The sequence below is a fragment of the Hyperolius riggenbachi genome, chromosome 3 (assembly GCF_040937935.1).
Source record: "Hyperolius riggenbachi isolate aHypRig1 chromosome 3, aHypRig1.pri, whole genome shotgun sequence".
In the NCBI taxonomy this organism is placed as follows: Eukaryota; Metazoa; Chordata; class Amphibia; order Anura; family Hyperoliidae; genus Hyperolius; species Hyperolius riggenbachi.
Genome location: NC_090648.1, coordinates 492228551 through 492256329, shown reverse-complemented (window position 1 = coordinate 492256329; position 27779 = coordinate 492228551). Strand labels below are relative to the sequence as shown.

The 27779-nt window shown below is 48.1% G+C and overlaps 1 protein-coding gene across 1 annotated transcript in view; it reads right to left on the bottom strand.

Moving 5' to 3' along the window:
• The window catches only part of ATXN10 (ataxin 10), a 184679-nt gene extending 165319 nt beyond the window's left edge, over window positions 1-19360 (bottom strand). Inside the window, exons 1-2 of the mRNA XM_068273079.1 lie at window positions 19127-19360; window positions 1642-1827 (exon numbers count right to left, since the gene is read on the bottom strand). Of these exons, the coding sequence (XP_068129180.1) occupies window positions 1642-1827; window positions 19127-19233 (293 nt within the window). The 5' untranslated portion in view covers window positions 19234-19360. The remainder of the gene's footprint in view (window positions 1-1641; window positions 1828-19126) is intronic.
• Window positions 19361-27779: the final 8419 nt, after the last annotated feature.

The following is a 27779-nucleotide window of genomic DNA, read 5'->3' as shown; positions in this document are numbered from 1 at the left end:
ACTGGAGCGCAGGCAGAAGCCACCTGTCGAGGTCGGTATCTGCACCGGAGGAGACCGGGAGCCACCGGAGCTACGGCGAGGGCACAGGACGGCTGCCATGGGCTGGAGGAAGCCCCAGGTAAGTGGATTTTTGTTTATTTTTTTTGCCTGGACCTTCCCTTTAAGCTCCAGCTACACTCTACAGCCTGGGGGGAGACCTAAGGACTTGGCAGGCAGTGTGAATTGCATGCTGAAATATACAAAAAAATTGTATGTAGTGTGTGGAGGGATTGGAGAAGATCGATAATGATCTACCTGTTGGCCACATCAACCAGTCTATTGTCAGCTATACGTCTCTACAGCTGTTCGTCAACACAAACTATTCCTTCCCAATATTACACCGACGATTAGGTGGGAAAAGCAGAAGCTGCCACAAAACAACCCCGTCACTGTGTCCGTTACAACATTTTAAAACAGAGTAACCAAGCAGCTCGGGGTGACCCAAACCACTAGGAATGTATAGGGGGATAAAAGAGACCGAAAAGCCCTCCTACTAATAAGCAGTGCTTGGTGTGATTTGCCTTCTTAAAACAGAAGGAAATTTGCAATAATTTAGCTATAAGTGAACATTTGAGTTTGCACTTATAGCTGAATGATTGCAAATTTCCTTCTGTTTTAAGAAGAAATCCCTGCCATGTACTGATTAGGGCCAAAATCCCGAAACAGGCTGGCTACATGTGGGGTTGGTGTGGCTGTGTAATATTTAAAGCTATAAGCTTGCTATACACCAGCGGTTCTGGATGCTTATCTGGCTTACAGGGGTGAAAAGAGATAATTAGCATATTCAGTAGTGGTGCATTGTGGGTAACCACAAGTGTTCACTTATAGCTGAATCATTGCAAATTTCCTTCTGTTTTAAGAGGGCAAATTTCACCAAACATTTTAAAACAAACTTTAACCACTTCAGGATTCTGCGTACGCTTAACTACGCCCCTGAATCCTGAAGTGGATTGCATGGAAACAGCCGCTCGTATGAGCGGCCGTTCCATGTCAGTTCACGGAGGGTGTCTCCGTGAACACCCTGCGAGCCGCCGATCGCGGCTCACAGGGTAAATGTAAACACACGGGGAAGATCTTCCCCGCTGTTTACATGTATACGGCGCTGCTGCGCAGCAGCGCCGTAGAGGAGATCGGCGATCCCCGGCCTCTGATTGGCCGGGGATTGCCGGCATCTGATAGGCTAAAGCCTATCCTATCCTGCGCAGAACGGCTTACCGTCCTGCGCCGCACACAGGGGACGGGAGAGGGAGGGAAGGAGGCAGAGGGAGGACTAGTGCTGCGGAGGGGGGCTTTGAGGAGCCCCCCCCCCCGCTAGGCACAGCAGCGCGGCGGCGATCAGACCCCCCCAGCAGGACATCCCCCTAGTGGGGAAAAAAAAGGGGGGGGGGGGGGGGAGTCTGATCGCCCTGCCTGATTTCTGATCTGTGCTGCGGGCTGAAGAGCCCCCGCAGCACAGATCAGCCAAACCACCCGGAATGCGGAAGTGGTTAAAAACAATTATTACATAATTTTCTATATATGAACAAGACCTGATCAGGAAGCAGAATATTTTCCCTTTGCTACCATAGAAGGCGCGTGCGGAGCACACAGGAAATGGCTCACCTGATGGCGTTCTGGTTTCGGGCGCATTGAACACATGCGTTCCTGAGGCAGCGGAAGCACTCGGCAGACAGGTCGCACCACGGGGATGGAGAGGCGTCTGTCGCTTCGGCCTCAGTCTGAACACCGCCAGACGCTTCGGCCAAAAGCCTCCGGAGTATCGAGAAAAGCTTCTCATCCGCATCTTCTCTGGAAGAGAGTAAGAATGTACAGAATGAGCGAGAGAAGACTTTTTTAACTCTTCCTGTACTGGAAAACAATATGAGACTTTTCTTTGCAACTAATGTTCTATTTCTTAGTTGTACTCCACATACAATTCATTATTTCAAAAGTTTATTTTTGCTTCAAGTATGCTTTCAAAAGGTGAAAACTATACATGAAATAAGAACCCTTTGCAGGGGTTTTGGATAAATTAACCGATTAGAGTCTGACACTTTGAGCCTAGAATATTAAACATTTTCACAATATTCTAAGGACCCGTTTCCACTATGGCGAAATGAGTGCATTAGCCGCATGCGAATTCGCATACGCAATGTATTTCAATGGGCCCGTTTCCATTACAGGCTAAATTCGCTTCCCCACGTAGGCAGGAAAAAAACGGCCACCTCTAACAATTTTTTAAGCGGTTTATGCGTTTTCACGTACGCGTTCCACCTGCGAATGTCTATATTGATGAATGGCGATGGGAATATAGGGGAAAAAAATTGCTTACGTATGTGAATTTGTATGGGAAGCTGTGGTGTTTGAGTTGGTACCTGGAGTTGGAGGTGGAGTCGGTGGTTTCACAAACTGAGGAGACTGAGGATTTTTGTACCAAATCCACAGCCCTGGTAATTATTAGACTAAGGAGTCGGAGTCTGTACCATTTTGGGTACCCGGAGTCGGAGGTTTCATAAACTGAGGAGTCAGAGTTGGAGTCTGATTATTTTTGTACAGACTCCACAGCCCTGTTTTTTTTCTAGGTGGATTCACCTAGGTATAGTGGAAACGGGCCCTAATGGTCTGAGATTTGGATTTAGGGGTTTTTATAAGCTGTAAGTCTTAATCATCAAAATGATAACAAATAAAGGCTTGAAATATCTTGCTTAGCACGTAATAAGTCAATTTTATATACCTTTTAAAGTAAACCAGAGATCACTAAAAAGAAAAAAAAACGATACATACCTGGGGCTTCCTCCAGCACCCTTCGGGCTAATCACTCCCTCGCTGTCCTCCTCCGCTGCCTAGTTCCTCCGGTAGATGCCCCATTATCTCAGCGAATTGGGGCTTACTGCGCATGTGCTGCCCTGCCACGTGCGCCCCGTCGCCTGTGCAGTAGTACTGTGCAGGCGCAGGACGCTCCCACCGAGGGGGCCTGACGGGGGAGCGTGCACAGCCGGACTGCACCTGCACTGACTGGCGGAGAGAACGAGGCATCTACCAGAGGATCTAGGCTGCTGAGGAGGGTGACAAGGCAACGATTAGCCTGAAGGGGACTGGAGGAAGCCCCAGGTATGTATAATGGTTTTCTTTTTGTCTTCTCAGGTACACTTTAAGTTGAATTACTGAAACAAATGGACTTTGGAGTTTCACCTGTATGTGCAGAGTTACAAGACCCCGTCACTGCCCTGCTGACAGCTGCTGTCATGCTACGGGGGGGGGGGGGGGCCCACGGAGAAGGCTAATCAGAGGGGTGCTGATGAAGAAAGCACATGGCCCAGCGGGGCTCCTATTTATAGAGTCGCCGCTATAAAAATACTTCCACAAAGTACATTCAGTAGCTGGAAAAATCCATGTCATCATTATTCTGTTCCCACCTGAGCCGCGAGCCCAAACCCCACACGCTGGAATCACTTATCTGCGTTCCCTGCCGAAAACCCGCCGCCGAAGACATTAGTGATGCGCCGCTACCCAGATCACAGCACTCAATTATTCCAAATTAGTAAAGCAGAGGGAAAACGCTGTCCAATGAAATATATTATATACATACACACACACACACACACACGGCAGCGACCGTGCCACGGAGGCCAAGAAAAGAACTGGATTGAAGTTTATGTTAGAATTACTTGTGAAACAGCATGAGCCCACCACCAAACCGATGATGTAACGCGGCGTGCATGCACGGCGCAATTACTTTCCACCGCATGATGCTCAGTGGTTAGCACTACTGCTTCGCAGTGATGGCGTCCACTGTTTAGAATGTTTATTAAACCCTTACCCTCCCCGGGACGAGTAACTATATCCCTGCATTTCCCCATATCCTCTCGCAGGGATGTAGCAACTATGTCCCTTGCTGCCGCGCACTCCCGCTCGCCCCCCGCTCTCGTTCTCGCCGCCAATCGTTAGACGGGAGATCAATGAATGGGAATACAGTTCTATCAGGGCAGTGGAGTCGGAGTTAGAGCAATTTTGGGTACCTGGAGTCGGAGTTGGAGTCGTGATTTCATAAACTAAGGAGTCAGAGTGATTTTTGGAAAAAATTCACAGCCCTGGTAAGTATTAGACTAAGGAGTCGGAGCCATTTTTGGGTACCTGGAGTGGGAGTCAGCAGTTTCGTAAACGGAGGAGTCGGAAGATTTTTGTACTGACTCCACGTCCCTGCCCTCTGGCCCCTGTTGTTGAAGAGCTAAGTTTGAGCACATGCCCCCCAGCATGGCGTCCTGCGTCTTCTGTCTACTCTAAACACGAGGAAAGACTCTGGCCCCAATGGTGTGTCACCAGCATATCTGAAGTCCTGCTCACGTCAGCTGGCCCATCCTAACCTCCATATATGCCAAGTCCCTCAGCGAAGGTAAGGTCCCCACTTGCTTCATGAAATCCACCATCATCCCTGTACCAAAAAAGCTAGAGGTTTCCGACCTAAATAACTTCAGGCCTGTGGGCATAACATCTGTCACCATGAAAACCTTTGAAAAAGTGTTCCTGCCCCTCCTTAAACTTACCTTAAAGTAAACCAGAGACGAAGCACCCTCATGTATTTTACCATATATATCAGTGGGAACATTAGAGAAAACATCTACCCTGCATTCTTAACTGCTCAGCCTGCTTGTTACCAGCCCTGATAAAATCCCCGACTGAGCATTCAGTCTGGCTTTGCTCAGGAATCATTATAGCTGAGTCTGTCTTCTCTGATGTCTTTTCAAGCCCAAGCCTGCCCCCTTCTGGCTCTGCTATAATGACTCAGCTATAATGATTTCTGAGCAAAGCCAGACTGAATGCTCAGTCAGGGATTTTATCAGGGCTGATAACAAGCAGGCTGAGCAGTGAAGAATGAAAAAGAGAGCAGGGTAGGTGTTTTCTCTAATGTTCCCACTGATATATATGGTAAAATACATGAGGGTGCTTTGTCTCTGGTTCACTTTAAGGCCTGATGCACACCAAAAACTGCTAGCAGATCCGCAAAACGCTAGCGGATCTTGGAACGCTTTGTCTTATTATTTAGCTGTGTTTTGTATGCGTTTTTTGTAGCGTTTTGCGTTTTTTAAGGAAAGAGGTTGAAAGAGTTAAACAAAGGGTTAAAAGTAGATATATTGATGACACATGTGGATCAAATGAAGGAATTGAAGTGAAATCACCAATATAAAAAGGGAGTGCTCCTTCACAGCATTGTGGGTTAGTTGAGGTGACATTGGCCTCAATTCACTAAGATCATACTGGAGATAATAAGGCAAGGGAAAACTTACCTCCACACAGTGAGAGAGTTATCTTATCTCTTCATTCCTTAAAGTGAACCAGAGACGAAGCACCCTTGTGTATTTTACCATAGAAATCAGTGGGAACATTAGAGAAAACATTTACCATGCTCTCTGTTCCATCCTCACTGCTAAAAGTGTCTGTTATCTAGCTGAGATAAGAATCCCGGACTGAGCATTGATTCTGGCTTTGCTATAATGACTCAGCTATAATGATTCCTGAGCAAAGCCAGCAGGGGGCAGGCTTGGACTTGAAGACAGCAAAGAACACAGTCTCAGCTATAATTATTCTGTAGCAAAGCCAGACCGACTGCTTAGTCGGGATTCTTATCTTAGAGGTGATAACAGGCAAATTAAACAGAGAACAATGTAACAAAGAGCAGATTAGGTGTTTACTGTCATGTTCCCACTGATTTATAAGGTAAAATACATGAGGTTGCTTCATCTCTGGTTCTCTTTAAGTTACCTCCTCTGTAGTTAATTCACCTCCTCTGTAGTTATTTTTACATGCAGTTAATTAACAGCCTGTCTTTAACTCTGGAGTTATTTTAAGGATTGGAGAGTTAACTTAAAGACAGAAGAGTTAACTTTAGGTTTGCCTGAGGCAAAATGTTTCCTGAATACTACATGCCTTATCACCATGGTAACAACTCTACAAACATTATTAAAGACAGGAGATAAGCTTAGTGAATTGAGGCCATAGTGCTTGAGAGTGAGGAGATTTTGTTGTTAGAGAAAATGTATCCAGATTTGCTATTACTAATATGTGTAGCAGCATATATGAGACGCAGGCCAAGGACACGGAGATACTGGGTGCATCCCATGCATACAGTCAAAAGCGGCGCCTGGAAAAAATGGCGCACGGTTCCCGAACGGTAATTTGATTAAAACGATATTTTTCGTTTTATCATTGTTCTTTGGCTGTAAAACGTAAATTTTCGTTTTATTAAAGAATGTGTTAACTTTTAGTTTTAAAACGCTATTTAGTATATCCGTGCTTCGTAATGTGCTTCAAAAACGGTGTATTGCTGCTGTCACATGAAATACAGAAATAAGCAGCAAGCAGCCCAAACCAACAAACACCTTTATGAAGGACTGTACTGTTAAATGAATAGAAGCAAGGTAATTAACAGCAACCGCACCAAGCCATTGAACAGGAGTACATGTGGTTGGATTAGCAGCACGTGGTTGGATTATTTTTTTGACATTCATAAGTGACTTATTGAGTCCACAAACATCTCAAATATAATATTAAAATATTTTTTAAGCTGGTTACAAAAAGCGGTAAAAAGCAGCTACGATCAGTCTCGAACCTGCAAAATTTAAATCAAAGTCAGCAACTTTACCACTACGCTATACTTCTTCACTGAATCCAAGGGCTTATAATACTTAAAGAGAACCCGAGGTGGCATTGTATTACGTAAGTGGGGCACAGAGGCTGGTTGGTCACACTAACACCAGCCTCTGTTGCCCCATTGTGTGTCTCAAAGACCCCCCTGCTCGCCGCTATACCCCCGCAGTGCTGGCGACACGCAGCGTGTCGCCAGCACAATGTTTACTCTAGCGCTGTCTGTCAGCGCCGCTCTGCCGCCTCCTCCGCATCGCCGCTACCCGCCCTCGTCCCTTCCCTCCCGCTGATTGGAGGGAAGGGACGAGGGCGGGTAGCGGCGATGCGGAGGAGGCGTGGGAGCGGCGCTGACAGACAGCGCTAGAGTAAACATTGTGCTGGCGACGCGCTGCGTGTCGCCAGCACTGCGGGGAGTATAGCGGCGAGCAGGGGGGTCTTTGAGACACACGATGGGGCAACAGAGGCTGGTGTTAGTGTGCCCAACCAGCCTCTGTGCCCCACTAACGTAATACAAGGCCACCTCGGGTTCTCTTTAAGTCCTCTCCATGTTGAGCACATGAAACAGCACCATCTAATGGTGAAATTATAGAATGTCTTAAATGCTAACAGTATGGCTTACGTGATGATGTAATTATGATTTGAATTGTAATTGGTATGGGAATTGGGAAATAATGAAGTATTGTATAATCATATGCTATTTTTTTGCTACATAGGGGCACAGAGACTACTCAAGTAAATCAAATATAATAGTATCTAATGTTGAATGTTGTTAAAAATAAAAAAAATATTGAAGATCAGGCTCCAAGTATTAAATGATGTTTTTAAGTCCACACCCTTACCATTCCCCTGGACCCCGTTCCCCCCCCAATTGTGATGTAGCGAACATACAATTTTCGGTGCAGGCTTCATAAACTTAAATGAGTACTGTAAACAAAAAAAAGAAAATCAACTTACCTGGGGCTTCTACCTCCCCCTCCACCAGACGTCCTGTGCTTGCGCTGAAACAAAATGATCCACTGGTCCTCACGTGCTGCTCACTTCTGGTTTTCGTGTCTTTAATGTCGCAGGCCACTGCACCTGCATGGCCCTAACCGCATACCTCCTTGCTCCCACTGACATATATGTCGCCAGGAGTGTACCGCGCAGGTACATTGGGTACAAGTCAGTCACGAAAACCGAAAGTGAGCCATGGCAGGGACCGGAAGATTGTTTTGTCCCGCTGCGGGCACAGCATGTCTGGAGAGGGGGTGGGGAGAGGTGGTAGAAGCACCAGGTAAGTTGAAAGTTAGAAGGAAAAAGTAGGAAAGTCACTACAGTAAAATGACATAATGTAGTAAAATGTATTTAGATTTATTTTTTTTTTTTTTTTATGTTGGAACAACCTTGGATGCTCCAGGGTGACAGCGTGGGTGGGCGCTATATGTGCAGTGGGCGCACAGGACAGCAGGAGCCGCCATGGGCGTCCGTAGAAAATTTTCCGGGGGGGGGGGGGAGGGCAAAAAGGCAGGGAAGAAATTTTTGAGAAGATGTGTGCGCCGAAAAACCTGAGGGTTATGTTGTGATGCGTGCGGCGCGCGCTGCGCCGGAAAATGGGTGCGGCCATTGACCAGAATGTGGGTGTGGCCATGGGTGGTGACAAATTTTCATTAACTTAGCAATGTGGGACATTAGATTAGGACAGTGGTGGCGAAACTTTTGGAGGCCGAGTGCCCAAACTGCAACCCAAAAGTCACTTTATCTATCTCAAAGTGGCAACAGCAATTTAAACTTCATACAAACGTTTTAACTCATACATGAACATTATGGAAAATCCAAGTTGAAAATAAACTGTGAAGATAAACAATTTCATTCATCCTACTCCCGAAAAATGTATTCTTTTTTTAGAACCTCCCAGTTTTATTTTCCGTTTTAAAAAGCTAAAAAGTAGGTTTAATACTATTGTCTCATAGGATGATGATTCAGCTTTTCCCAGAGGCCCCCAACAAGACAAATTTAGCAATCATGAGGCCCCCAACAAATCATCAGGCTCCCAACAAGACACATTCAGCAATCTTGAGGCCCCCAACAAGACAAATTCAGCAATCATGATGCCCCCAACAAGACAAATTCAGCAATCATGAGGCCCCCAACAAACCATGAGGCCCCCCAACAAGACATTCAGCAATCTTGAGGCCCCCAAAAAATCATGAGGCCTTCAACAAGACGAATTCAGCAATCATGAGGCCCCCAACAAGACAAATTCAGCAGTCATGAGGCACATAAATAGACAGCATTTCACATAAATAGGCAGAATGTCCCCTTAATATGGTAGACACCTCTCACCTGGCTTCTCAATTCTCCTCTACTGGCTGCTGTGCCTGGAAATACAGTTTTTGGCTGGATTGGGGATGACGTGCGGGCTGAAAGGCCTTGCGTGATGCTGTGGCCAGGCTGGTTGGCGGTGATGCTGTGACCTGGCTGGCGGTGATGCTGGGCTGTGCTTGGCTGGTTGAAGTAAATGCTGCCCCCTAGTTTAGGTAGCGCCAGGAACCCCCAGGTTAGGAAGTGACAAGGACCCCCCCAGTAAAGTATTGACAGGGACCCCCAGTAAGGTAGTGACAGGGGACTCCCAGGTTAGGAAGTGACAAGGGACACCCAGGTTAGGCAGTGACTGACAGGGACCCCGTTGGGCAGTGAGTGACAGGGACCCCTTTAGGCAGCGGGTGACAGTGACCCCTTTAGGCAGCGGGTGATAGGGACCCCTTTAGACTGCGGGTGACAGGGACCCCTTTAGACAGCGGGTGACAGGGACCCCTTTAGGCAGCGAGTGACAGGGACCCCTTTAGGCAGCGGGAGACAGGGACCCCTTTAGGCAGCGGGTGACAGGGACCCCTTTAGGCAGCGGGTGACAGGGAGCCCCTTTAGGCAGTGAGTGACAGGGACCCCTTTAAGCAGCGAGTGACGGGCCCCCATTTAGGCAGTGAGTGACAGGTGCCCCCTCTCTCTAGCCGACGCTCTTCCCCCATCACCTTGCAGCAACTTCAGACATCGATCAGCAGCGACCCGACCAGTAAGTGCGGGCGCCGGACGCACCCGCTCTATATGCGGAAGTGATGTCACTTCCGCATATCAGTGCGGTGTGCTAGGTCCTAGCGCCCGCACTATTGGTCGCCACCTGATCGAGGTCTGACGCGGCGGCCAGGAGGGGGTGAGCGGCGGCTACAGGGGGGTGAGCGGCGGCCAGGGGGGGCAGCGGGCGGCCAGGGGGAGGCAGCGGCACCCCCCTGGCTCTATGTGCGGACGCCCATAAGAGCCGCAGAGGACGGTGAGGGTGACACAGCTCTAGCTATACTTAGTATAGCAGAGTTAAAGTATCTTTGAATTTTGGCTCCATGGCTCACCATTGGTCTGTTAATAGACCAATAGGGAACCTTGGAATGAAATTCTAAGTTGCTTTGGCTTTAGCTGTAGTAAGTACAGTTAGAGCTGGTGTGGATTGGCATTGTGTGGCAGCGGTTGCATAGGTCAGCTGAGATCTCCAATCAAGGTCGCAAGATAGAGGATGTTGGCCTGCAGTTCAGCCACTTTAGAATAATGACCCCTCTCAATAGCCAGTGTGCTGACCAGGAAGCTGTTATAGGGTTATGGTCGGCCATTTTCAAGATGGAGGACGGAGAATTCCATTGATCACAGTGGACAAACAGGACGCAGGAGAGGAGTCAGAGATTGAGGATTAGACTACACCGGAGGTAAGTATGACCTGTGTCTGCTTTTTTTGACTTTATATTTAAAGTTCAGGTTCTCTTTAAAGGAGTCATCAGGGAAAATTGAATAAAACAAGTGCTACTTACCGGGGGCTTCCTCCAGCCCCGAGCTCCCAGCATGTCCCTCGCCGCAGCTCTCCCTGCAGCCGTTCACCGCAGCGCCTTCCCGATCCCCGGCGATGATGTCAGGGCGACCTCCAGGTCGGCCTGTACTTTGCCGAGCGAGCGACACTGTCAATCACAGCCACGTGGGCTGGAGCGGACTGCGCAGGCACAGAACTACTGCTACTACTGCGCAGTACACTCTGGTCCACGTGGCGGTGATTGACAGCAAAGCTCGTGCAGGCGCAGTACAGGCCGACCTGGAAATCGCACTGACATCATCGCCGGGGACCGGGACGGAGCTGCAGCGAACGGCTGTGGGGAGAGCTGCAGCGAGGGACATGCTGGGAGCTCGGGGCTGGAGGAAGCCCCCGGTAAGTAGCACTTGTTTTATTCAATTTTCCCTGATGACTTTAAGGTGTAGGTACTGTATCTACAATTAGATAGCTGTTCTGTAGGCCCACATTAGTACGTTTCAATTGTGACCAATCGTTTTTACAAACTGGCCATACTGCAGGTCCATATAGGTCAGCTATGGGCGCACACACTTAGATAGCTTGTGTGGCTACAGTTCAGCCATCTCTCTCCTCTCTGTTGTCTCTGTCTGCGTTTCTGCTGTATCGCTCTCTGCCTTTATGCAATCCTCTCTCTATGCTTTTCTACTGTTTATCTCACTCTCCGCGTCTATGTTATATCTCTGCCTTTCCTCTCTCTCTCTCTCTCTCTCTGCTTTTCTTCAGTCTGTCTCTCTCTGAGGCCCATATGCAAATCACTTTTTCACCAGAGTTTTCTCCTAGGAGATACATTTTAATCTGATATTTAAAATAACTTTCCAGCACTTTTTAACAAAAAAAGTACCAAAAAGTAAATTATAAAGTAGCTTTCAAAATTATTTTGAGTATTTTAATTGCTTGCTGGTGGCTTAAATGCATTTTATTGACAAGTTTAAAATATCACCTAGGAGAAAACTCAGGTGAAAAAGTGAATTGCATATGGGCGAGAGTCTCTAATTTCTCTCTCTCTCTTTCTCTGCCTTTCTAATCTCTCTCTCTTCCTTTCTTCTTGCGCTCTCTCTCTCTCTGTGCCTTTCTGCTGTCTCTATCACTGTCTTTCTGCTGTATCTTTCTCTCTCTTAATCTCTTTCTCTCTGCCTCCCTGCTGTCCCTCTCAGATGTACCTCTCTGCCTTACTGCTCTCTCTGTCTTTGCTCTCTCTCTTTCTGCCTCTCAGCTGTCACTATCCCTCTCAGCTGTGTCTATCTCTCTGCCTTTAGGCTGTCCTCCCCACACACTGGCACTCCCCTCCTATCCATACTCACCCTCTCCTATCCACTGGCACCCTCCTGTAAAATCTGGGGTGTGGCTCAATGCCACACAGGGGTAGTGGCTTCAGTTTCCCTGTAAACTGGGGGGCAGCTGTGTCGTTGCCACTCGCAATTTAATCCCTACTACATAGCCATAGTATAATGTACCACAATTGCTAAGTTCATGTACATTTGGCTACACCAGTAACCACACCGACATCGTGGTTCATAGTTACACCCATTTTTAGTCCAAGCACACATGAATTCCACATGCCCCCCCCCCCCCCCCTTTTTTGCGTTCCCCCATGGTAAAATTTTGGCTGGCATGGTCATTATTCCTATTTTTCAAAACATTTTATCTATCTCTCTCTGCCTCATTATATATGTGCTCCTCTATCCACTACCTTATTACAAAATATTAATCTGCAAGCTGTGTCTATAAGCCATCTGTAAGAAACATGTATTTTCCTCTCTTGTCTGCCTATGTGGATCTCTACTGTGTCTTGATCTATCTCGGCTTTTGTACTACATCTCTCTCCCTCTCCCGCCCTCTCTCTTTCTCTCTCTCTTCAAATCCAAATCCAAAAAGCTTTGTTGGCAGGACCAAATTACATTTAGCATTGCCAAAGCAAAACAAAACATTAACATGGGGGGGGGGGGGGGGGGATTGTGGGAATAAGGGAAGGATATAGGTATAGACAAGACAAGACAAGACAAATAACATTTATATCACGCTTTTCTCCTGGCGGACTCAAAGCGCCAGAGCTGCAGCCACTAGGGCGCGCTCTATAGGCAGTAGCAGTGTTAGGGAGACTTGCCAAAGGTCTCCTACTGAATAGGTGTTGGCTTACTGAACAGGCAGACCCGAGATATACAGTCCATAGGAGTGTGGAGGATGTAAGGGATGGTACAGGAGGAATGAGATATATAGTCCATAGAGGAGGGGGGTAAAGATATACAGTCCATAGGGGAGTATAGGGGTATACAGTCCATGTGGTATCATGTTCCTCTCAGTTGGTGGTAGGCAGGTGACATATCGGGCAACTTTTTTGCAGTTTTTTTCCTCTTCCCCCAGTAGAATGTAGAGTTTCCTCTCCTCATCTGTGGAGGTGAAATCTGGGATGTGGGCGGAGAGTCTCTGGAAGTGGGCAGTCCTCGCAGGTGCGTATTTGCTGCAGTGTAGCAGGAAGTCGGCCTCATCCTCCAGGACCCCCTGGTCACATTGCCTGCACAGTCTCTCCTCCCGGGGCTTCCATGTCTGTCTGTGCCGCCCTGTCTCTATCTCCAAGTAGTCTCTCCTCTCTCTCTTTCCTTCTCACTCTCTCCCCTTCTCTCTCTCTCTCTCCTCTCTATCTCTCTCCTTCTCCTCCCCCCCCCCCTCTCTCTACTTCTCTCTCTCTGTGTCCTTTTCTTTCTCTCCTCTCTCTCTCCCTCTCCTCCCCTCGGTTCTCTCTCTCCTCCTCTCCCTCTCTCCTTGTCTCCTCTCTCTATCTCTTTCCCTCTCCCCCCCTCTCCTTCTCTCTCTCTCTCCTCCTCCTCTCCCTCTCTCTCTCCCTTTCTCTCTCCCTCTCCTTCTCTCTCTCTCACCCCCCCCCCCCCCCCCCCCCCCCCCCCCTCTCACTCTCTCTTTCCCTCACTCTCTCTCATGTCTGTGTTTCTTCACCAACCAACAGCTTTCTTTTAGATGTTTTGAGCACATTTCCCAGCTGTATATTTTTGTGTCATAATGCACAATAATTGTTATTGTGTAATTAGATTGAAAATTGATTATACATGTATTTTATACAATTATTATCATACATGTGTTTGTAAATGTTTTGTTTTACATTTACTTTTTAAATAAAATTATTAAAACCTTTTCCCTGAACTTTACTGAAAAAAATATATAACAAATTGATTTCATAAACATTTTATCCACCACACCCTCACACTCTCCCCCACAACACCCTCTCCACTCACCCACCGCACACTAACATTCTCCTCTCCCCCACCACACCCTGACACTCTCCCCCACTGCACCCTCAAATTCTCTTCTCCTCCAATACACCCTCACACTCTCCTCTCCCCAACCACACACTCACACTCTCCTCTCACCCACCACACCCTGACACTCTCCCCACCACAAACTCACACTCTCGACCACCGCACCCTCACACTCGCCTCTCCTCTCCCCATCACACCCTGACACTCTCCACCACCACACACTCTCCTCTCCCCCACCATACCCGGACACTCTCCCCCACCACACACTCACACTCTCCTCTCCCCCACCACACCCTCGCACTCTCTGCCACCACACACTCACTCTCTCCACCACCGCACCCTCACACTCGCCTCTCCTCTACCCCAACACACCCTGACACTCTCCGCCACCACACACTCACACTCTCCACCACCACACCCTCACACTCGCCTCTCCCCCAACACACCCTGACACTCTCCACCACCACACACTCTCCTCTCCCCCACCACACCCGGACACTCTCCACCACCACACACTAACACTCTCCCCACCACACCCTGACGCTCTCCCCACCACACACTCGCACTCTCCTCTCCCCCACCACACCCTCACACTCTCCTCTCCCCCACCACACCCTGACACTCTCCGCCACCTCACACTCTCCACCCCCACACCCTCACACCCGCCTCTCCCCCAACACACCCTGACACTCTCCACCACCACACACTCTCCTCTCTCCCCACCACACCCGGACACTCTCCCCCACCACACACTCACACTCTCCCCCACCACACACTCACACTCTCCCCCACCACACCCTGACGCTCTCCCCCACCACACACTCGCACTCTCCTCTCCCCCACCACACCCTCACACTCTCCTCTACCCCACCACACCCTGACACTCTCCCCCACCACACACTCTCACTCTCCTCTCCCCCACCACACCCTGACGCTCTCCCCCACCACACCATGACACTCTCCCCCACCACACACTCACACTCTCCTCTCCCCCAACTTACCCTGACACTCTCTGCCACCACACACTCACACTCTCCACCACCGCACCCTCACACTCGCCTCTCCTCTCCCCATCACACCCTGACACTCTCCACCACCACACACTCACACTCTCCACCACCGCACCCTCACACTCGCCTCTCCTCTACCCCAACACACCCTGACACTCTCCACCACCACACACTCTCTTCTCCCCCACCATACCCGGACACTCTCCCCCACCACACACTCACACTCTCCTCTCCCCCACCACACCCTCGCACTCTCTGCCACCACACACTCACACTCTCCACCACCGCACCCTCACACTCGCCTCTCCTCTACCCCAACACACCCTGACACTCTCCGCCACCACACACTCACACTCTCCACCACCACACCCCTCACACTCGCCTCTCCCCCAACACACCCTGACACTCTCCACCACCACACACTCTCCTCTCCCCCACCACACCCGGACACTCTCCACCACCACACACTAACACTCTCCCCACCACACCCTGACGCTCTCCCCCACCACACACTCGCAGTCTCCTCTCCCCCACCACACCCTCACACTCTCCTCTCCCCCACCACACCCTGACACTCTCCGCCACCACACACTCACACTCTCCACCACCACACCCTCACACCCGCCTCTCCCCCAACACACCCTGACACTCTCCACCACCACACACACTCCTCTCTCCCCACCACACCCGGACACTCTCCCCCACCACACACTCACATTCTCCTCTCCCCCACCACACACTCACACTCTCCCCCACCACACACTCACACTCTCCCCCACCACACCCTGACGCTCTCCCCCACCACACACTCGCACTCCCCTCTCCCCCACCACACCCTCACACTCTCCTCTACCTCACCACACCCTGACACTCTCCCCCACCACACACTCCCACTCTCCTCTCCCCACCACACCCTGACGCTCTCCCCCACCACACCATGACACTCTCCCCCACCAACACTCACACTCTCCTCTCCCCACCACACCCTGACACTCTCCCCCACCACACCCTGACACTCTCCCCCACCACACACTCCCACTCTCCTCTCCCCACCACACCCTGACGCTCTCCCCCACCACACCATGACACTCTCCCCCACCACACACTCACACTCTCCTCTCCCCACCACACCCTGACGCTCTCCCCCACCACACCATGACACTCTCCCCCACCACACACTCACACTCTCCTCTCCCCCAACACACCCTGACACTCTCTGCCACCACACACTCACACTCTCCACCACCGCACCCTCACACTCGCCTCTCCTCTCCCCCACCACACACTGACACTCTCCCCCACCTCACACTCTCCTCTCCCCCACCACACCATGACACTCTCCCCCACCACACACTCACACTCTCCCCATTACACCCTCACACTCTCTACAACCACACACAATAAACATTGATTACCATCAATATAATTACCAACATGCAGATTGATTCTATGTAGAAACACGGTGTTTAAATACAAATTGATTGCAGTACATATTTAAACCACTAGATTGTGTAGTTATGTCTTATTTAGAAAGACTTAAACTTTTAAAGTCACTTTTTTTTTTATATTGGAGCATAGCTTAGTGGTAAGATTCCGGACTAACAACACGAAGTTTGAAGTTCAAATCCAGTGAACTTCAACTTAATTTTTGCATTTTTATTAGATTCTAATATTTGAAAAATAAAAATAAACACATTTAATATGTTATAATATACAATGTTAATTTAATTGCGTTTTTAAAATTAATTTCAAAATCAAAAAAATATATGCTAATTAATAAGTAAACGTATGTACAGAAAAAAAGGAAATAGGGACAATAAATGATTGAAGACAATCACGGAAGCCTGATAAAGATAGCTATTTAACTTTTAAAACAAATAAAGTATAATTAGAGAGGTGGTACAAAAACGGAAAATCTGTTCTTCAGCAAACACAAAATACATTACACTTTCAAAAAGGTTAATTAATGTTCTATCAAATACCGTTCTGGAGTTATAGAACGGTATATATCGTTTCAGTTCAAACCCTATTGATGCAGCAGCCGCGCCAGAAAGTTGCAGTTTAAAACGGTAAATAGCGTTTACCGTCCTTCTGAATGTGCGCCGGAAGGTTACATAGGCGCTGTGCGCCATTTTTTCCTGTCCCCGCATCCCATACTGCAACAGCGGGGCAGGAAGGGTCAATTTTGGACACTGTATCGTGACTTGAGGCAGCATCCAGACAAGTTCTTTGGCTACACCAGAATGTCTGTGGGCAGGTAAGATGTGTTTTGTTTGTTCTGTACCATTTGGCTCTCTTGTAATTTAAATAATTTAAGTTTTAGGGCTCGTTTCCACTATCGCGAATCCGCATGCGTCCAACGCATGCGGATTCGCACATGGTATGCAAGTGGATGGGCCTGTTTCCACTGTTGCGTTGGTGATGTGCGTTTTTTTGAGCGGTGAAAAAACGCACAAAAGAGCCAACGAATTCGCCTGAGAGTGGAATGCATGCGAATCACATGCAATGTATTTAATAGGGAAATCGCATGCGTTTTCCCCATGCGGTTTTTGCCGCGAATTCGCATAGGTACCGATGTGAATTCACACAGGCAGTGACATGGTTAAAATCGCATATGCCCTCACCTATGCGAATTCGCAGCAAAAAAACGCATGGGGAATCGCATCCGCATGTGATTTCATCAGCGGTGGAATCCAGGCGATTCCGCACCGCAACAGTGGAAACGAGCCCTTAGCCATTGCTGAGCCTTATTTCACACTCTGTTGGCGTTCCACTGACAAGATCTCCCTTTAATTAGGGGACCTCTATTTAACTTACACTTGGGGGTACATCTAGCTACTTAATATTGAAGGTATATCTGGATAACTAATACTAAGGGGCACCTGTAACTACCTATGATGGGCAAGGGAAGTAACGGAGAAGTGACAGCTGGGCAGTTTGGCGGGGGTTTGTAGGTTCATGGAGGTCAAAGTCTAGGGTGCCAGGACATCTGTGCCTATAGGCTCCTGTGAGGTAAATCCATGCCTGACTCTTCCATTGTTTTACTTTCACTGTCATATTATGTTATGTTATCATCTCTAGGCCTTGTTGTTGCCAAACCCGATTTTGTATTTTGTCATCAACTATGAATTTTTATATTGTATACCATTGTCTGTATTAATGTACCCCATGTTCGTTTCTTCCTTTGTACAGCGCCACAGAATATGTTGGCGCTTTATAACTCAATAATAATAGCCAATAAAAAACGAATTCCAGGCTCGCCCCAGTCGTGCTTGGCAAAATAAAACTGATAACAATTACCAGTGCAGTCCATTCACTTGAATAGATATCACTTAAAGAGACAATGAAGGCTCCTGAAAATGAGGTTTTTATATTAAAAACCTCATTAGCATTATTGTCCCTCTTAAAACGCCACAGAACCACGGCTGAAAACCCCCTCAATCTCCCCAAACTCACAGGGTACATCGCGGGCTCCTTCCGCATAGAGGCAGCGCAGCTATACCTCTTTGCGCATCAATCAGCGCGGATCGCCGCCTCTCCCTCGCCCCTCTCAGTCTTCCTTCACTGAGAGGGGCGTGGGAGAGGCGGAGATGGACGCTGATTGACGCGCATAAAGGCGGCAGAAAAATCCACGACCAAGAAAGTCATGGATTTTGCCTGCCGTGTACCCCCGTGAGTTTGGGGTGATTGAGGGGCTTTTCAGCAGCGGCGTTTTAAGAGGGGCATTAATGTTAATGAGGTTTTTAAAGTAAAAAGCTCATTTTCAGGAGACTTCAGAGTCTCTTTAAACGATATTGTTTAGCACCGCAGGACACCCTTAGGGTAACAAGGGTGTGTGTGTGTGGGGGGGGGGGGGTACAGTTCTAGAGCAATGAGGTGGCCACTAATGGGCACAATCAATTATGAACGATTATAAAAATAGTTGTACGATTGGATTTTCATCGAACCAAAATTTGGATTTTCTTGTTGGTTGTGATAGATAGGAAGCAAAAATTGGTTCGTTGACGGTGTAGTAAACGATTTTTCTTCCGATCAGACTTAACTGATCGCTGAAGCAATTTTTCTCTAGAAATTGGACCATAAGTGGCCATCTTTAGGATAATGGGCGGGTTGGGGTGGTGAAATGTTAGGGTATTAGTTAGGCGGGACAGTTAGGAGGATGGAGGCGTGGCCTCGTGAGGTAGGCGGAGCCTGCCATTGCAGGCAGGCAGAAGCCACGGCCACTGGCCGACGGCCGTGCTGTCATCCTTTTAGGAAGCAGCGGCAAAGTTCTCCATCTACTACAGTACACACAGACCAGCCAATCGCCGCGTTGCGCGCCTCACCTGTGCTCCGCCTCCCTGAAGAGCCCCGCGAGCCGCCTCAGCACCTCCGGAGCCGCCGCAGCCCCGCCCTCCAGCTCCGCCGCGAGCCGCTGCACGGGCGCCGCCATCACTTCGCGCGGGACCCCGCCTCTCCGCTGCTATGGAGACGGGGGCGGACGAGACCGTGCGGAAGCGATGTGATTGGAGGAAGCAGTCTGTCAGTCAGGCTGCCCGCACGTGGCCGGTGTTGTCTCAGCTCGTATCCGCAGACTCACTTGTGCTGTGCCTATTACGTGGTGTTTATCGAGGTGTGTTCCCGCTCATTTCCGGGCCATGTATGAGCTGCCGGGACCGGAAGTGGAGTGTCCGTTTCCCCGATTTTCTCCGCAGAATGTGTCATGTGCAGTTCTGTCAGCCTTCAGCGCGCCTGACTGAGAGTGACGTGTGCAACATTATTATCATTTATTATATTTATAAAGCGTCTACATATTATTCAGGGCTGCACAATAAGGAGGCACAGCAACGTACCATCTCCAGTGTAACTTACCTGAGGCTCCTTCCAGACCCTGCAATCCTACTGGTCCCTCACCCTGCTCTTCTACCTTCAGCTGCTGTGCTCCCCAGAGAACCATCCGTGGAGCCCCCCCAAGAGCCAGCCACCGTGCCCCTCGGAAAGCCAGACACTGAGCCCCTCAGAGAGCCGGACATTGCACCCTTCCCCGTGGAGACAGCCACCGTGCCCCTCAGAGAGCCGGACATCGCGCCCTTCTCCCTCCAGAGAGGCAGCCACCGTGCCACCCCCCCTCACCCAAGAGCCAGCCACTGTGCCCCTCAGAGAGCCAGACATTGCGCCCTTCCCCGGGGAGACAGCCACCGTGCCCCTCAGAGAGCCGGACATCGCGCCCTTCCCCGGGGAGACAGCCACCGTGCCCCTCAGAGAGCCGGACATCGCACCCTTCTCCCTCCAGAGAGGCAGCCACCGTGCCACCCCCCCCTTCCCGAGAGCCAGCCACCATGCCCCTAAGAGAGCAGGATATTGCGCCCTTCTCCGGAGAGGCAGCCGTGTGCATCAGAGAGCCTGACATTGTGCCCTTCCCTGCAGGGCCTGTTCAAGTAACAATTGGGCCCTAGGGCAAAATTAACTTGGGGGCCCCCCAACAGACACCCCCTGACCAAATCGCGTCATCAGAGGCTCTTTGTTGCAGCCAAATTTCCCTCCTGGGCCCCTGAGCTGGCTGCTGACCCTCCCCCAATCACCTCCCAACTTAACAGACTCTGAAGAGTCCCTGGGGAGCAACAGTTAAGATGGGGAGGGACACCTTGGGGGCCCCTACATGCTCTCGGGCAATTGCCCATTTATTCCTATGGTAGCTCCTGCCCTGCTTCCCCGGGGAGCCAGCCTTGACCGTGACCATCAGAGAGCTGGCCACCATGCTCTTCAGAGAGTCAAACACTGCGACCTTCCCCGGGAGCCAGCCACGGTGACCATCAGAGAGCCGAACATTGCGCCCTTCCCCGGGGAGCCAACCAGCGTGCCCCTCAGAAAGCCAGACATTGTGCCCTTCCCCAGGGAGCCAGCCACCGTGCCCCCCTCCCCCAAGAGCCAGCCACCATGCCCCTCAGAGAGCCAGACATTGCGCCCTTCCCTAGGGAGCCAGCCACAATGCCCCTCAGAGAGCCGGACATTGCGCCCTTCCCTGGGGAGCCAGCCACCGTGTCCCCCCCTCCCCCAAGAGCCAGCCACCATGCCCCTCAGAGAGCTGTTCGCCTCAGAGATGTGCCAGTTTCCAATGTTACCTGTGAAAGGGTGACCAGATTCTCACCAGACGACATGCCTCTTATGTGTGTACCAGGCCTAACTCTCCTCCTTATTGGACGCAAAGCAACTGAGGGGCTTATACCCACCTCTGCTGCACAGGAGGAGCCAAACTTTGGCAATAGACCTCTAGACTGACTTATGGTGATAAGTGATGGTGGGCTACCGGTTATTCCACCTGGGTTAGAATGAGTATACATAAGTACCCATTCCTGCCAAGAGGCATATGTTAAAAAAAAAAAAACACTTCAATCAAAATTTAGAGACCATGAAGTGAAAAAAGGTCCCAATTAAGATACTTACCTCAAGAGAGTGAAACCTCCTGAGGTTTCCTCCATTGCCCTCCTCGCTGCTCCAGACCCCGCAAGCCCACCAACAAATGGCTTCCGCACTAGCATGGTGCCGAGCATGCTCTGTTTTTTTTTCGCTGAGTGCAGTAGGGGCAAACTCCATGGAACTTTGGGGGTCGCAGTGCTGGGATGTGGAAATCCTCTGTAGAGTCCAGATGTTTCCCTCTTCCGAGTTAAGTATCTACATCAACTTTTTTACCCTGGAGGAATCCTGCATATAACTTTTGGATCTCAAGGAACCCCTGCAAACAATTTTATAATCTCGAGGAACCCCTGCATTTATTTTTCCAGAGGCATGGTCTTTAAAAGTAGGTGAGGCTGTTAGTTTCACGACCTCCTATTACACTGCCACTCATTATACTGTGCTCATTATTATTCTGACCCCCAATTTAGTGCTTCTTTTTACAGTACCCCCTATTATAATGTTCTCTATCATACTTCCTCCACGATGGAGGAAAATGCCAAGGAACCCCTGCAGAGTCCTCAGGGAACCCTGGTTGAGAAAGCCTGATCTACATTTTTGGCTTAAAATAGTCCCAGGTTTACTTTAAAAAAATACTGTATGTCCCTCACTGCAATCCTTGTCTTGCATTCATGTCTGTAACAGTGAAATCATTGGTGGTCTTGTAGCCTTGACTGGACTCTTTTATGACCTCTCGCTTCTTAAAACTTTATACAGTATCAGTAAAACAGAACTAATCATTTTTAGACCGTCCTCTATCCACCTCTCTGCCCGGTATAACAGTACATACTAATAACATCCCTATAACTTCAGTTCCCAAAGCACCTTGCTTATGGGTAATATTTGACTCCCCTGTCTCATTTATACCTCACATTCACTCTGTAACCAGCTCCTGTCATCTCCAACTCAAAAATATATCTTGTATCCAACATTTTTTTCTCTAGGGGCATCTAAAATGAAAGTACATGCTCTTATAATATCACATCTGGACTATTGTAATATACTGCTTTGTGGATCGAACTTGTTGGAACTTACCAACTGGCACCACTTCAATCTGTACTGACTCGTAACTCTGCTGCTTGACTCATTCATCTTTCTTTTCGCTCTTCCTCTGTCAAGCTCTTTATTGGCTGCCAATTAACCAGAGGATCCAGTTCAAACTCTTAACCCCCAACCTACAAAGCTCTCCACAATCTGTCTCCCCTGTACATCTCCTCACTAGTTTCCAGATATCAACCCAAACGCAATCTCAGATCTAGACACAACCTTCTTTAGTCCTCTAGAACCATCTCCTCGCATTCACATATACCAGACTTCTCAACTGCTTCACCCCTTCTCCTGGAATCCACTTCCAAAACACATCTGTCGCCCTCCACCCTGTGAAATCTTTAAACACTCCCTAAAAATTATTTTTTTTTTCTGACAAGCATACACTCTGACTTAGGCCATCCCCCCCTTCAAACTGTGGCCAAGTGGTACTCCTTACTAAATACTGTATAACTGTTAGAAACTTGCCTTCCGATCGTACCCACGGCAGGTCCTTATCCGCCGAGACCCCGTGCAGCTGGCTTCTGGATCGAGTCAACATCATGTCTCCAAGGACCATGCATGCGTGTGTTTGTGCACGGCTCGCAACAGCTATAGATAGGGGGTGCGGCTCTTATTCCTTTGGGCTTAGGAAATAGGTACTGCAGGCACAAACTGCAGTATCATTGAAACAGCCAATAGGCTATTAGGATTTTGTTCCATTATGCCCCTAGTCTATTTAAGTCTGCTCTCCTCATTGCAATTTGCCTGTGATAGCGATCACTGCCTTGTTCTACTCCGCTGGGCGTGATATTATTTGTGGATTACTATATATGACCTTGCTTTGCCTCATGACCCTGTTATTGCCTCATGACCCTGTACTGCGCAGTAGAGCCCGGAGGACGTCCGATGACGTCAGCGCGCCCCCGTGAGGCGCATTTTGGAGCGCAGAAGAGCCCGACCTGGCAGCTGGGCCTGGCCAGGTCGGGTGCGCCACCGAAGAAGACCGGGAGCCTGCGGAGCGGCGCCGAGGGCACGTTCTGCCTGCCACGGGCTGGAGGAAACCCCAGGTAAGTGGATTTGGATTTTTATTTTTTTTAGCTCCTGCGTGAACCTTCCCTTTAAAGAGAATCTGTATTGTTAAAATCGCACAAAAGTAAACATACCAGTGCGTTAGGGGACATCTATTACCCTCTGTCACAATTTCGCCGCTCCCCGCCGCATTAAAAGTGGTTAAAAACAGTTTTAAAAAGTTTGTTTATAAACAAACAAAATGGCCACCAAAACAGGAAGTAGGTTGATGTACAGAGAGGAGTCCTGCTTGCGAGGCTATTTTTATGTATAGATAAATAAACTATCAATTATAAATTTGGATACGAGCGCTATTCTCTGTTTTTTGTCAGTTTTATATTTGGTGGGGATTAAAGGGATACCCACACCTTGAGAATCAAGCAGCTGACTGATTGGGGAGATAGGGAGACAGAGTAGCGCCTTTTTTACTTCTCTTTCTTTTTGATGTACAGTATGTCCACCCATAGAAAATACATCCATACACAAGCAGGCTGTATACACCCTTCCTTTTGAATCTCAAGAGATCATTGTGTGTTTCTTTCCCCCTGCATTTCTCATGCACTGAAGTTTCAGGCTGCTCGTTTCTTCCTGCAAACAGCTTTGCCCTTGTCTGAATTTCCTCAGTATGTGAAAGCCCAGCCAGCTCAGAGGATGATTTATACAGCTTGTAAAAGAGAAGAGAGAAGCTGCCCTAATCTAAATAATACACAGGCAGTGTGCATAGAGGGGCCTGGAAGGGGGAGTTCATAGCAGAACCACAACACTGAAGAACTTGGCAGCCTTCCAGACACAGGCCGAAAGTCTGACAGGGGAAAGATACATTGATTTATTACAGAGACTGTGATAGCAGAAAGTGCTGCAGTAAGCCAGAACACATTAGAATAGCTTTTGGAACCTGTAGGATGATAAAAAACAGGATGCAATTTTTGTTACGGAGTCTCTTTAAGTATGGCATTATGTCAGCCTGTACATATCCCCTAAACAATTAGAAACCTTGTATATATGTGAATAGTGCAGCGCTGAACATCCACCAGTGTTGTTAACACCTATAATGTCCAGACTAAAAATGGAACCGTATAATATATGAGTCCTTATAGGTCACAATAATACTCCAGTATAGATGCTCCAACTTGCTGCCCTTCTTCAAACTGAAGTTCAAAGTAAATACAGTACGCTCACCAGATGTCGTGGCTGACTGTTTAAATGATCAGCAATAATCACTTTATATCGCAGATAATCCTCACGAACCCTTGTGCTTCTTCCTAACAGCAACTCAAAACACAAACAAGGGGGGCAAACAGCGTAATCCAGTTTCAAGAGTAGATAACACCTTTACTTCACCACCAGTGTAAACCACCGTGAACACACTGTGCAGTGCCCTCTCCCTGGTGTGTAATAGCAGGACTACACGCTCACCGGATCCAGAGGCTGACCTTACAACGGACCAGCTAACACGTTTAGTGGAAAGATCCTAGTCTCCAGCTCATATCGGCCAGCGTTTTTCTCCCTTAAAAACTCAAAGCATACAATGCCATAGCGTAATAACGTTTAGTCTGGCTAAAAGATATACATAGTGCCCTCACATTTAGTAAGATTCAATGCGCATATATTAAAATCCACGGGCGTCTTCACCGCCGCTGCTCCTGCTTTCGCGTCTCCAGCACTACGACCGAGGCCCCGCCCAACCGGTTTCGTCATAAATGACTCATCAGGGGCATGCCTCTGGTCCATTGCAAAGACGCTTTAGTACGTAGTTTATGCAAAATACTTTCTGGTAGCGGTGGCCGTATGTGGTCGTTAGAAATGACAGATACAGCACAATCTGTCATGTCTCCTCTGCAACCTTACACATATATAGCTCATATATCTTGGCACAGGCTGTATATTATATTTCAGTTCAAGAACACAATCCGCCTTTAGAGCTCACATACAGCCTCTGCACCATAATAAAAAAAACAGGATAAAATATATAGAACAAACATATATATATATATATATATATATACTAGCTGATTGCCCGGCGTTGCCCGGGTATGTATTTGGCTGGTGTTGGCTCCGCCTACTTTTTCTAACCCTAACACACAAACACTCAATGACCAAGTTTGTGAGCTTTGCTGTCTTTGGTATCAATAATCTGCATTGAAATTAAACAAATCCTGATTGGCTGTGTGGCTCCACCCCCTTTTCTTAATTAGAATCCAAGTCACCCAATAACCAACTGTACCAGGTTTGAGGCCTGTGCCATTAACAGTTCACGAATGGTAGCAATTAAATATTTCCCTTGAAAAGCAACAGGTGAAGTTTGATTCACTTTTGTAGGCTCCACCACTTTTCTGAATATTAATCCCAGTCACCCAATGACCAACTGTGCAAAGTTTAAAAACCCTGCCATTAACAGTGTAAGAATGGCTGCAGTTTACATTTTCCCAGTGAAATTTGTATTTGTCTCCACCCACTGATGACCCGGCGTTGCCCGGGTATGTATTTGACTGGTGTTGGCTCCGCCCACTTTCTAACCCTAACACACAAACACTCAATGACCAAGTTTGTGAGCTTTGGGGTCCTTGGCATCAATAATTTGTAAATTCCCATAGAAATTAAAGAAATCAGATAGGCTGTTTGTGGCTCCGCCCCTCTCCAGCATTTGAACCCCAGTCACCCAATGACCAACTGTAGCAGGTTTGAAGCATCTGCTATTAACAGTGTAAAAATGGCAGCAATTTAAATATTCCACTTGAAAATCAACAGGTGAATTTTGATTGGCTATTATAGGCTCCACCCACTTCCCTGAATATTAATCTCAGTCACACAGTGACCATCTGGGCAAAGTTTGGGAACCCTGAAATAAACAGTGTAAGAAAGGCTGCAGTTTACACTTTCCCAGTGAAAATTGTTTTCGGCTCCGCCCACTTTTTGTAACCTGGACACAAAGTCACTACTTAATGCCCAAGTTTGTGAGTTTTGGGGTCCTTGGCAGTTTACAATTTACCAGAAAAATCTGTTTTTAACTCCACCCACTTTTTGTAACCTTGACACACAGTCACTACTCAATGACCAAGTTTGTGAGCTTTTGGGTTCCTGGCATCAAAATTGTGCTAATGGAAGCAGTTTATCCAGCAAAGAAATCTGGCTGTTTTTGGCTTCGCCCCTTTACTGAATTTGAACCCCAAACACTTAACGACTGACTGTAGCAGGTTTGAGGCCTCTGCCATTAACAGTGTAAGAATGGCTGCAATTTCAATATTCCCCTTGAAAATCAATAGGTGAATTTTGATTGGCTCTTTTAGGCTCCACCTACTTTTCTGAATGTTAATCCTAGTCACCCAGTGACCAACTGTGTGAAGTTTGAGAACCCTGCCAGTAACCGTGTAAAAAAAGCTGCAGTTTACATTTCCCCATGTAAAAAGTTAGTTGTTTTTGGCTCCGTCCACTATTCTAATCTTGACATACAGTCACTTAATGACCAAGTTTATGAGCTTTGGGGTCTTTGGCATCAATAATTTGCATTTTACCATTGAAATTAAATAAATCTGATTGGCTGTTTTTGGCCTGCTCCCTTCAGAATTTAAACCCCATTCTCCCAGTGACTGACTGTAACAGATGTTAGGCCTCTGCCATTAAGAGTGCATGAATGGCAGCAATGTAAATATTCCCCTTGAAAATCAAAAGGTGAATTTTGATTGGCTGCTGTAGGCTCCACTCACTTTTCTGAATATTAGTCCCAGTCACCCAGTGGCCAAGTGTGTCACGTTTGAGAACCCTGCCAATAACAGAATGGCTGAAATCAATCTAACAAATCTGATTGGTTGTTTGTGGCTCCACCCCTTTAGTGAATTTGGACCCTTGTCACCCAATGACTGACTGTATCAGGTTTGAGGCCTCTGCCACTAACAGTGTAAGAATGGCAGCAACATGACTATTCCCCTTGAAAATCAATAGGTACATTTTGATTGGCTGTTGTAGGCTCCACCCACATTTCTGAATATTCATCCCAGTCACCCAGTGGCCAATTGTGTAAAGTTTGGGAACCCTGCAATGTAAAAAATGAAGTTGTTGGAACCGCCCTCTTTTTCTAACCTTGACAGTCACTCAGTTATCAAGTTTATCAGCTTTGGGGTCCTTGGTATCAATACTTTCTATATTCCCATTGAAAAATAAACAAATCTGGCTGTTTGCGGTTCCGCCCTCTTCCTGAATTTGAACCCTAGTCACCCAGTGACCAACTGTACCAGGTTTGAGGCATCTGCTATTACCAGTATAAGAGAATGGTAGCAGATGAAATATTCCCTTTGAAAATCAAAAGGTGAATTTTTATTGGCTGTTGTAGGCTCCACCCACCTTCCAAAATCTTAATCTGTCAACCAATGACCAACTGTGCAAAGTTTGAGAACCCTGCCATTAACAGTGTAAGAATGGCTGCAGTTTATATTTTCCCAGTAAAAGTTGTTT